General features: G+C 33.7%; 2 protein-coding genes across 2 annotated transcripts in view; one reads left to right on the top strand and one right to left on the bottom strand.

The window, feature by feature from the left end:
- The window catches only part of LOC107754602 (acetyl-coenzyme A synthetase, cytoplasmic-like), a 10067-nt gene extending 4239 nt beyond the window's left edge, over window positions 1-5828 (bottom strand). The window contains exons 1-5 of the mRNA XM_016571113.1: window positions 5454-5828; window positions 5172-5367; window positions 1893-1984; window positions 1634-1737; window positions 310-382 (exon numbers count right to left, since the gene is read on the bottom strand). Of these exons, the coding sequence (XP_016426599.1) occupies window positions 310-382; window positions 1634-1737; window positions 1893-1984; window positions 5172-5367; window positions 5454-5610 (622 nt within the window). The 5' untranslated portion in view covers window positions 5611-5828. The remainder of the gene's footprint in view (window positions 1-309; window positions 383-1633; window positions 1738-1892; window positions 1985-5171; window positions 5368-5453) is intronic.
- Window positions 5829-6718: 890 nt separating this feature from the next.
- LOC107754586 (NADH dehydrogenase [ubiquinone] flavoprotein 2, mitochondrial-like) overlaps window positions 6719-12491 on the top strand; it is a 10714-nt gene continuing 4941 nt past the window's right edge. Inside the window, exons 1-6 of the mRNA XM_016571082.1 lie at window positions 6719-6868; window positions 7802-7864; window positions 8579-8641; window positions 8829-8945; window positions 10116-10284; window positions 11347-11456. Of these exons, the coding sequence (XP_016426568.1) occupies window positions 6827-6868; window positions 7802-7864; window positions 8579-8641; window positions 8829-8945; window positions 10116-10284; window positions 11347-11456 (564 nt within the window). The 5' untranslated portion in view covers window positions 6719-6826. The remainder of the gene's footprint in view (window positions 6869-7801; window positions 7865-8578; window positions 8642-8828; window positions 8946-10115; window positions 10285-11346; window positions 11457-12491) is intronic.

Genomic DNA, 12491 nt, shown 5'->3' with positions numbered 1-12491 from the left:
AGTTGGAATCACCCCCCCCCCCTAAAAATGGCTTGTAAATTCAATCAAATGTAGCTAATCACCTTCTCAATGGCACACAAAGCCATTTGACTTTCAACTGTGATCAGCTGATCAAAATGTGATTCAGACTTCGCTGGCAGTCAAAAGTGCGACTACACATCTCTCGTCACATTATCTCTGGTTATCACGTACTGTATTTCATCATTCTGATTGTGAGCTCATCTACTAAACAAAATCAACCCAATAAACATACAGTCTGTCTGAGCACACAGATCCAGACATCCTCCTCAATAAAACACTTAATGTTACCTGCTGTTACCAGGATGTTGCACTGAGCATCCATGATCCTCTCGCACAGAGACTCAGACGAGAAACCTGCAAACTGAATGAGGAAGACAGGAGAGAGTTAGATGCTTCTGCATCTGCTTTCATCTTTATTTATCAAGATAAATTATATGGATATCTGAGGTTCCAAAACAAATGATCAGAATAACAGTCTGGCTGAAATGGGGTCATCACACAAACATAAAAATAGGCTTTGATATCAGATATAAAGTACCCTTGAAAGCACTTCAGTGCTATTTTTAACTCTGTCTACAACCTTTACATGGCTAAAGAGGCTTGGCGGGCAGAAATAGTCCTAGCAGTGTAAATGAGGCTACACTCATTTCATGCATATTAATGATACCGTGCTAAATACTGACCCGAGTTTAAACTCTCCATCTGATCATCCTTAACAGATGATCGAGCTTAAAGAAAAGGTCACCCAAAACTGAAAATTTGCTGAAAATTTACTCACCCTCAGTCCATCCAAGATGTAGATGAGTTTGTTTCTTCATCAGAACAGATTTGGAGAAATGTAGCATTGCATCACTTGCTCAGCAATGGATGCTCTGCAGTGAATGGGTGCCGTCAGAATGAGAGTCCAAACAGCTGCTAAAAACATCACAAAAATCCACAAGTAATCCACACCACTCCAGTCCATCAATTAATGTCTTGTGATGTGGAAAGCTGCGTGTTTGTATGAAACAAGTCCATCATTATGATGTTTTTAACTTCAAACCATCGCTTTGGCCAAAATATGAGTCCATAATCCATAACGTATCCTTCAGTGAAAAAGTCCATCTCCTGTTGTCTCTCACATCAAAATCCACACACGTATTTGTTTAGAGCAGTTTTGGACTGTTTTCACTTGTAAACGGTACTTGATCTGTGCAGATTTCTCTCATAATTTGAGATACATTATTAAAGATAATTCAAGAATATTATGGATAGAGGGCTCGTATTTTAGCCAGAAGCAATGCTTTGTTAAAATGTCCTAACACGCAGCTTTTTGCTTCACGAGACATTAACTGATGGACTGGAGTGGTGTGGATTACTTGTGGATTATTGTGATGTTTTTATCAGCTGTTTGGTCTCTCATTCTGACGGCACCCATTCACTGCAGAGCATCCATTGGTGAGCAAGTGATGCAATGCTACATTTCTCCAGATCTGATGAAGAAACAAACTCATCCTAATCTTGGATGGCTTGAGGGTGAGGATATTTTCAGCAATTTTTTGGATGAACTATTCCTAAACCCAAAATATTGCTTTAATGTAAAACTATACTACAGATCTGTAAAGCTGCTCACCACTATCGAGTGAACAGCCCCGATTCTTGCACAGGCCAGCATGGTATACACCAGCTCTGGAATCATGGGTAAGTAGATGGCAACTCTGTCTCCATTCTTCACACCTGGATCACAGAAAGAAATATTGTTGTAAATCTGAAAGCATTAATGAAAATACTCACACAAGGATGTCAGAGGTTCAGAATGAACACACTAATATTGCATTTGCATTCCAGAAAATCTGAGCAAACTCAAACCCAGAGGAGGAGGATGGTCTTACCCAACAGCTTCAATGCATTGGCACATCGGCACACGTTTCTCAACAGCTGGTTGTAGGTGATGGTCTGGTGATGATTAGGTGAGTTTCCCTCCCTGCAGAAAAAATTGATCAATATTAAACCATTAGGAAATAATGGATTCATGGACTTCATTATGCAATACAGTGTGCTGGCCTTTTGAACATACTTTATCAGACACATTAGGCACATAAATACACTATTTAATCTGTGTTTCAAATGATTTTGCAATTCCAAAAAGTCTGAGACCGACTGTGAAAATTCTTCTATTTTGCATTTAATAGGTCATGACAAATTATATTATCAGCAATTTGAGTGCAAAGTTGAATGCAGTGTTGTCATTGTTAACTAAAACTATCAAGAACGGTTTTCATTAATCGAAATAAATCTGAAATCAAATAAAACAAATATTAGATGAATAGCTTGCACTTAAAAACCTCAAATGAAAATGTTGCATCAGCAAATAAATGAAATAAATTAGATTACGTACTAAAATGACTTTTATAGTCATTTTACTTTTATATAATATTACTAATATTAATAGTAATATTATATATATTATCACTATGTATAATGATATTAAACAAACAGAAATATTAAAGAACAAAAACTGATAAAAATGACAAAAGTGCAAAACAAAATTCCACTGAAAATTTAAAACATTTTAAATATTTCAATATGAATTCAATAATAATTCAAAATATTAATAAGTGCTATAATAGTATATAAGGAATACTAAAATAGTACTGTTTGGGGAAAAAAAGAAACCTTTTTTAACAAATACACGATTTAACTTTTTTTTTAACAATAGAATTATTTACTCGAAAAAGCTTCTTGTGCTTTAATGGAAGCAAACAATCTCAGATTGAATGAGTCACATGATCAGCGACACTAATTCACTCACATGTGAATCGTCATTTAGAAATAATGCAGGGTATGAAACAATTCTTCTTCGTTTTATGCCATAATATTCATTTGTTGTTTTCAACCCTAAAACTGTTTATTCCCACACTGAATTTAGACTTTGATTGTCAGTGTGGTCTCAGACTTTTGGACCCCACTGTACGCATCTCAGTTTTACAGGAATAGGGCTGTACTTTGGCTCTGCTGCCTGCATTAGATCTGAATGTCCGTCAGCTGTTCGTCTGGCCAGTGGGCTTCATTTATTGAACAAGTCAATTCAGCAGATTGTAATATGGCAACATGCCTTGTTAAACTACACTTTAGACTTAGATTTTTACATTTTCTGAAGACAATGTGCTTGTTTGTGCAAAAGTTGCTGCTTTTAGGTTTGTAGCTGGTGTGCAAATTCACGCAACACAGGGAACATTGTGACAGTGCAGATCACCATGAAAGCTTTCAGCCTCGGTTTACTGTCAAAGTCCCTGTGCAACTGCACCTGGCCGTCCAAAAAAGGAAAGATCGTGATGGACCATTGACAGGATGAACAGTTTTCAAGCTAAGCGACCCCTTAGGTATGAATGGATGGCAGCATAAAGAATAGATGCTGACCTCTGAGGTTGCACATTGCATCATATTTTGTATTTCATAACAAAGGCCCCATATGTTTGAGTATATGTAGTGTTCATATTGCTTTTAAGAGCCTGTGTGAAATCCTCTGTCCTCCATTAGCACTTGATGGTTAATGTCTAACTGTTTCATTTTTGATCATTAATATGCATTGCTAAGAACTTCATTTGGACAACTTTAAAGGCGATTTTTTTAAATTATTTTTTTTGCACCCTCAGATTCCAGATTTTCAAACAGTTGTACCTCGGCCAAATATTGTCCTATCCTAACAAACCATACATCAATGGAAAGCTTATTTATTCAGCTTTCAGATGATGTATAAATCTCAATTTCAAAAAATTGACCCTTATGACTGGTTTTGTGGTCCAGGGTCACATATGTGCTCTGTTCTCTGTGTTGCATTGTGTTTTTGGTTTGGCCCCGTTTGACCTAGTTGATAAAATTGTTTAAATTTTTTGACTGTTACATTAATGAGAATACATTAAGAATAATGGAAATTGCAAAGAAAAGAGCTAAATTGCCATGAAAACAATGATAAGAATGTTAATGCTCCTAAAAATGCGTAATATTAAAAAATGCACAATATGTATAATACTATGCAAATATGTGTAATAATAAAATACGCACAATACACTTTCTTATTTCTTCACAAATTTGGGGTGAAATATGACCCACTCTGTTAAATGGCGATGTCATGCAGATGATTGATTTGACTTCAGTGGTTCTTTATATAACAGCAGTTACATGACACCCCTTGTTCCACAAGACTATTAATACTTCAGAGCATAGCTAACATGACAACAATGATTATTCTGAGTGTTGCTGAAGTATGTCACCCGCATACAGTATGACATCAAGCCAATATTATATCACTTCGGTTAATATTGGAAAGAGAGATAGAGTTGTTCCTGAGAAATCAAACTGGAATTAACATTTGTATGACTTCTCATGTGTCATTCATGCAATTCTTACAGGAACCATCTTATCACAGTTTACAGTATGCAATCAAAGTCTTATGTGATAGTTGATGTCAAATGTAGGTGACATGGTTCAATAACACTCATAATAATCATTATGCCCTGCCTCGTCTGTCTAGATTAGAAGAACAGGAGCTTCTGCCAAGCCCTACAAGTAAATACTTATAAAATCATATTTTCAACATTAAAAGTACAGATTGAACCTTGCACAAATGCATTAACGCAAAGCAATTTAGACTTTAGAGTATTTAGAATTAGTATTTAATTATATTAAATTATTTCTAATTATATTATATTTGTAATGATAAATAATTGTATATATTTATGACCTTGTTGCAACGTGTTTTCAACTTTTTTAAACTAAAAATACATACACACACACACTGGTATATTATTAGTAATATTATATATATAATATTACTAGTAATGTTAGTATAATATTAATATTACCATATATAATAATATTAAACAAATAGACATAAAAACAGAACTCATACAGATGATAAAAGTGCATAACAAACTTACTAAAACTTATGATTTAACATGTATTTGAGAATGTCTCAGCATTTGTCACCTTTTTTTAATAAATTTTTTTAGCAAATTCTTTATATTTGCTACTTAGGCTTTTCTTTTGCTTTGACCTTGACACAAGCAGCAGGCCTCAAATGCATCAACTATTAAATAAGATCATGCATGCATTATATGCAGTTGTAGTTATGTGCATCATTTCAGCACAGTGAAAACATGTTAGATTACCAGTAGTAAGCCACTTTCTCTCCCAGGTTCCTCTCATGCACATTTCGGTCAAGGACGTTGTAGCAGATGTTGGTTTTTGCTCCCTCCATGAACTTGATGTAAATGTTCCCCTTGTTGACATCAAAGTTATACTGCAGCATCTGGCCTGATGGAGGCTTCTTCCAGTAAAACTCTTGAGCAACATCAGCCCAGAACTCTGCAATGCATGTTAAATGAACATGTTTACTGCATCTTTCATTGGAGTGTCCCTCTCATTTATATGCATGCACCGTTTTATGATACCTTCAGGCTCCTCTGTAGACTTTTTGTATATGGCAAGGTATGCATCAAAGTCTGGCACGTGTGCATCAGTGAACAGGCCGTCGGATGGATGGTAGGTCTTCTCCGGCTCCTGAGGTCCTGGAATGACCCTGTTGGTGGAGTCTGAAACAGGAGACATCCGTCAATCCGTATGTTGTGTGTCAGGATAGATGTCAGTCAGTAGATGAAGCAGTTTATTGTGGCTGTGCATGTGGTGCCCACCCTTTAATCATGCCCAGTCTGCTCAGCACCGCCTCCACCAATCAGAGCGCTCCATTCAGCACTCCTACTTTTCCATTGGCTGAGCAGCTGCTCGGCTGCTGATCCCACTGCTGAGGGAGGCGCAGCACGAGTCTGACGGATGATCTGCGTGCTTTCTGAAACGCACGCACGCACACACACATAAGGTTTACTTGACGGTCATAATGAGGACATATCATTGATTTCATATAAGGCTAGTTGTAATGACACACACGAACCCTACAAGAAGACATTTTAGGGGGGGAAAAAGTTATTACTCATGAATAATTTTTTACAATTTTAATTGAAGAAATGAAAATAATAAAGACACCCATACACTAAACCTAAATGAAGACTTATTGCAGACTTATTTTTGACTAAAATAATTTATTTACTTGTGAATTATACTTGAAGAAATTAAAGAAAATAAATGACGACGAGGACACCAAACTAACACACACACACACAAACCATAAAACACGTATAAATAAATAAATATTTGGTTAAATAAATGAAGTCTTTGTGATTTTCATGACTCATCCACCCTCTATCCTAACTCTGGATTCTCCTGCCCACTCATGGAATTGGAATTTATGCCTACGCTGTGATTTCCTGGAAAAGTAGCCAGTTTCATTGACAAAGCAACGCTCATTTGCTGAACTTTCAAAACAAAGGAATTTCTACTAGACCAAAAACTAGTAGAACATATGCACAAATACTTAATTACAAATCTAGTACCTCAATAAGTATTATATTATATTGATTCTCTGCTATTGTATTTGGAAAGCACAACAATTTATTTTATGTATTTTTATTCGAAATAAACCCCAAATGTTAAACAGAACAATATTTAGTTACAGTCTTGCATGACCAACCGTTTTAGCATTTAAGCTCAAGTTCTCCAAGTGTGCATGCTGATTGTCTTGTGCTATTTTTATCATGGCATGTCAAGAACACAAAAAAATGTGCATCTGTATTTTCGTCTGCCGCTCGGTGATCCATTATACAGACTCAGCCCTAGAGCGTCCCTTGCGTAACCAGACCCGCTCAATCGAGCTCGCGTTACTTGATGTCCGCCATTGCTTGTGTTTAGTGTGACCGAGCGCATTGAGAAGATGTTTTTCTCTTCAACTCTGCCCTCTGCCGTGTCTAATGCGGTAGGTTTATTTTGTATGTGTTGTAATCGGATTATTCATGAGGTGGCTGAAGGAATTGCATATGAATTATCATTTAAAGCGGCGTTGACATCTGTGCAAGGACATGAAGCTAATGCGCTAACAGCTAATAATGAGACCTGATTGTGTTTATATAGACACTCTTTAAAACTGTGATGTATTTGAATAATTTATCATACAAAAATGATATTTTTTAGAAGTTGTTTCTATTCACCCAGACAGGTTGAATAATCAGTAAATTAACCTGATTCAGTAAATAAATGTATAAATATATATATATATATATATATATATATAACGCAAATATATTGTGTGAGAGAGAGAAATTTCTATTTTGAATAAATGCTGTTCTTTTGAACTTTTTATTAATCAAAGAATCCTGAAAAAAGTATCACAGCTACCAAAAAATATTAAGCAGCAAAACTGTTTAAAAAAAGCATTTAATTATGATTTCTGAAGGATCATGTGACACTGAAGACTGGAGTAATGATGCTGAAAATTCAGCTTTGCATCACAGAAATAAATTATATTTTCAATTATATTAAAATAAAAAAAACATTATTTTAAATTGCAATAATATTTCACAATATTACAGTTTTTTCTGTATTTCTGATCAAATAAATGCAGCCTTGATGAGCAGAATAGACTTCTTTAAAAAACATTACAAATCTTACTGATCCCAAACTTTTGAACAGCAGTGTATACATTGCAGTGACTAATGCAGCATACACTATAAACTGTATACCCTAAACAGAAAGCATTATAGAGCATAAGCACTGCATACTTAGTGCACAAGATATTATATTGCATATTTGGTCAGTACATACAATATACAAAAAGGAATGTATTGGTTTAGCAGTTTGAAAAAATAAATAAAAATAATTCTATTCTACACTTGTTGCATTTCTTCTGCAGGCGAGGCAAGTCCGCAGTTTGCACCAGACATCGGCTCGAGCTGGAGCAGGAGGAATCTTTGTGGTGAGACTTGACTTTTCATGTTTATTGCAGCCTATTGCACTGATATGCACGAGACACTTCATATTCAGTAATATTATCAGCGTGACTGCACTGATGAGAACAAAACTGAGCTGAATAATTACACTATTGTTTTCTGTAGAGCTGTTTTATAGCTGAGTTTGTTTCATAATTGGCAAACTCTGCAGCGTTTACACTTGACTTGAGCTGAATTACTACACTATTGACTTTTTATAGTTAGATTAAGCTTGTTTCATAAACTTTACTCCGTTATTGAACTGAAATTAAGCAACACTGAACTGATATGAGTTGATAATGACACTGTTGTATTTTCAGAGCTGCTTTACACCTGAAATAGTTTTTGTTTTATAATTGAAGAACTTTGCAACAATAACGCCCCATTCACACGGGGCGTCAGCGTCAACGCCTCTCGTTTACTTTGAATGGAGTGACATCAAGCGTTAGCCAATCAGATCACCTTATGCAAATACCCTAGCACAGACGCTAGCCAATCAGCGTTCATGCAACACCAGAAGACTAACTAGCATTAACGCTGACGCCCCGTGTGAATGGGGCGTAATACTGTGATGCTGCTGTAAACATCTGTGTTGTATAAAGAGCACATACACACCCTAAACCAGAAGCACACACTATTATAAAGCTCATATTTATAGCATTTTTTGATGTTGATGAGTTGGTCTGTTTTCATTATTCCAGCACAGAGACACACCAGCCAACAACCCAGAGACTCCATTTGAATTCACCCCAGAAAATATGAAGGTGAGGGAAATCTATCGCCTATTATTTTAATTTTTGATATAATAAGTAATCATATTTAAGGAATTTTTGCTGTTATTGTACTATTTTACGTCTGTATTCCACAGGTAAGATCAAATATGTCTGGCTGTGGTCAGATATGTTGAATAAAGATTATAGCTGTGTGTTTGTTATTTACGGTCTGAAACAGAGAGTTGATGCCATCATGAATAATTACCCAGAGGGGCACAAGGCGGCCGCCACTATTCCTGTGCTGGATTTGGCTCAGAGGCAGCATGGATGGCTTCCTATTTCAGCAATGAACAAGGTGAGAGGCTCCTAAGACATGCACATGCAGTGATTTTAAATGATTTAATAGTGTATATACATTTATTTGAGTTATTCCATTAGCTACGAGCAGTATTATTTTAGTGTCATTGATATACTGTTGTAGTTTTTGTTAATGTTTTTGTATTTTCACTTATTTTTAAAGTTTTAGTAATTTTATTGTTTTTGTGATTTTTATTAGTTTTTAGATTTAGTCTCGTTTAGTTCGTTTTAAATGTCTATATAGATTTTATTAATTTTATTCATTAGTTTTAGTTCTTTTGGTTTTAGCAAAATTAAAATGAGAAATGTTTTTTTTAAGTTTGAAATACTTTATTTCAGTTAATGCTTATTTTATTTCAAGTAATGTATTTCAAGTTTGTTTATTTTTATTTTTTTACTGTATTAACCCTCAGTTTTTATCCAGTAATTACAAATTCATTGACAAAGTCATTACAATTTATTGGTCAAAAATTGTGTGGAACCCTGTTAATAATCATAGTTAAAATGTGGAAAATTCCATAAAACTGACATGCACATTTTAATTTTAATTGATACTATCTGTTTTTATTTCATAAAATGTTTTTGACTTTGTGAAGCATTTTGTTTTGTATTGATGTGTGGCAAAATGTCTTGGTTAAATGCATCACAGTTTCATGTGCAGTTAAACTGCATCTTATTTTGTGCACAGCGGTATGTTTATTTAAGTCACCCAGACTTCATGAAACACATGACATTCATAATACATGCATTTCCATTTCCATACTGTAAAGTATTAAACCTGCTATAGACATACAACATTTTACAGTCCAGATCATTTGGAAGTTTCATTCACAAATATTGCTCAGCCATCTTAATCCACCATGTAATTTCTGGATATTTTGTAGATTAAGTATGAAACAAACCCTTGATTACCATGATTTAATTGTTTATTTTTTATTCAAACAGAAGCTTGTACAAAGTGTTAACCATTCGTCCAGAGGTGCAAAATATAATTAATATTATATACAAAAATACATTAAATATTTGGAAAAAATAAATATATATATATATAATTTGCTCAATTTTGACGGTGAATGTCCTATTATATGCTTTTATTTTTGATCGAAAGCTATGGTCCTAAAAGCATCCCCCTACCAGTGTCTGATGTGATTTCTGATTTCTCCTGCAGGTGGCAGAGATCCTGGGCGTTGCTCCAATGAGGGTTTATGAAGTAGCCACTTTCTACACCATGTTCCTCCGTCAGCCGGTGGGAAAGTACCACGTCCAGATCTGCACCACTACGCCCTGCACGCTCTGCGACTCCGACAGCATCCTGGAGGCCATCCAGAACAAACTGGGTGAGCGAGAACCGTTTCCAGCTCTCCACAGGGACTCCACACAGACATCTCGACTCGCACGTCACCAATAAACACACTCGCTATATAAACAAGCTAAAGCCAGGCTGCTAAAAAATGGCCTGAAATGTGAATATTTGAAGATGCTGGGATAATACACTTAGGGATTGTATTAATCTTATTTTGAGAACTAATTTTAGAAGTAGAAACAAAATCAGAAGCTATTAAGATTGAAAGGCAGTGTTATCATTTACTCACCCTCATGTTATTCCAAGTCATGACTTATTACTTGTCAAAGTTTTTTTTTTTTTTTTTTTCATAGCAAAATATTCTTTCAATTATCTGCTTTAGTGTTCCATATAGTGTTATTTTAGTATCATTGATATACTATTATAATTAATATTTGTTTCTTCAAACTCGAAATTATGAAAATGAGAAATGATGTCTTGTCAACTAGTTGAAATAATATAAAATTTGATGTAATAAAAATATAAAATAATTATATAATTATATATACATGATAATATAAAAGTTTTTTTTATTTATTAAATGTCCATTTTTTAAAGGTACACCTAAGTAATGACTATGCATTTAATTTTTAGCCCAAAAAATTCTGACATCAGGTATCAAAGTTGGTGAGACCACAGCAGATAAATTTTTCATATACAAGTTAATATTTTAAATTGGATTTCATTTTTATATTTTCTGTTTTCACTTTAATTTTAGATGTTAAATTATTTTATTGTGCATTTTTATAATTTTTATTATTACTATTATTATTTTGTTTTAGATGTCTATATAGTATTTACTCATCTTTATTAGTTTTCATCTGTTTCTTCATACTAAAAATTATGAGAAATGATGCCTTGACAGCTGAAATGATATACAAGTAATATAACAGAAAATTTGATGTAATAAAAAAAAATTATAATTTAATAATATACACATCATACTATAAAAGTTCAAGTTTTTTGTATTTTCATTTATTTAATGTTTATTTTAAGTAACACGTAAGTAATGACTACGTGTTTAATTTTCTAACCCAAAAACGATCTCTTCTTTCAGGGATCAAAGTTGGTGAGACCACGGCAGATAAATTATTCACGCTAACAGAAGTCGAATGTCTCGGGGCTTGTGTGAACGCACCAATGGTCCAAATCAACGATAGCTATTATGTGAGTATGATCACAAAGCTTGTTGTGAGTGTGTGTTGATGAGAGGAAGCTAGTTTTAATCTCACCTCTAGGGGAGGCAGTTGCTCTGTTATGAAGTCCAGATGAACAGTGTTTGTACCTGTGGTGAGAGTGGCCTGTTATTGACAGAGTCTTAACAAGGGTAAAAGGGCAGAAGAAAGGACGTGGTCATATGTGCTTTAAAGAGGTAAAAAGAAATCATTATCTTCTGATTGGCTGATAATCGACCAGACAGTCTAGATGATTGGAGAACGTACAAACAAATGAACTTTGCATACTATAAGTGTACAAATAATAGTGCTACTACTAATTATTATTATTACTATACATCATCAATTAATAATATTGATAGTGTTGAGTGTATTAATAGTATTGATATTGTTTTTTGTTGTACTGTGATTTATTTTAATAGTCAAAAAGCAAAAACAGAATGCAGAACATAAAAGAACTAAATATACTAGTACAAATCACAATACCGATTATTATTACTATTATTATTAACCATGAAATATTAATATAATATTCATAATGCATGTTTTTGTTGTATTCTAATATTTAATTGTCGAATTTGTCAAAAAAAAAAGTATGCAGACACAACAAAAGAACTAAATATACAATTAAAAATGATTATTGTTATAAAACATCATCTAAAAATAATGATGTGCATATTGTTTTTTGTTGTATTGTAATTTGTTTTAATAGTCAAAAAGCAAAGAAAGAGTGCATAATGTACAAACAAAAGAGCTTTGCATCAATATGATTGTATAAATAATGGTACTAATTATTATTATTACTATTATTATTATTATACACCAGCCAAAAATATAATATTGATAGTGCATTGTTGTTTTATTCTAATTTGTTTTAATAGTCAGATTTGTCAAAAGAATGCGGACATATAAAAAAGAACTCAATATTGTATTCGTACAAATAATAATAATACTAATAACTATTATAATACACAATCCAATAATAATAATGTTATAGTATTAATATTGATATATTGTTTTTTTTGGT

The sequence above is a fragment of the Sinocyclocheilus rhinocerous genome, unplaced genomic scaffold, assembly GCF_001515625.1.
Source record: "Sinocyclocheilus rhinocerous isolate Xijiao unplaced genomic scaffold, SAMN03320098_v1.1 scaffold472, whole genome shotgun sequence".
NCBI classification, from domain to species: domain Eukaryota; kingdom Metazoa; phylum Chordata; class Actinopteri; order Cypriniformes; family Cyprinidae; genus Sinocyclocheilus; species Sinocyclocheilus rhinocerous.
The sequence above is the reverse complement of the archived record's forward strand: the minus strand, read 5'-3'. Positions and strand labels throughout refer to the sequence as shown.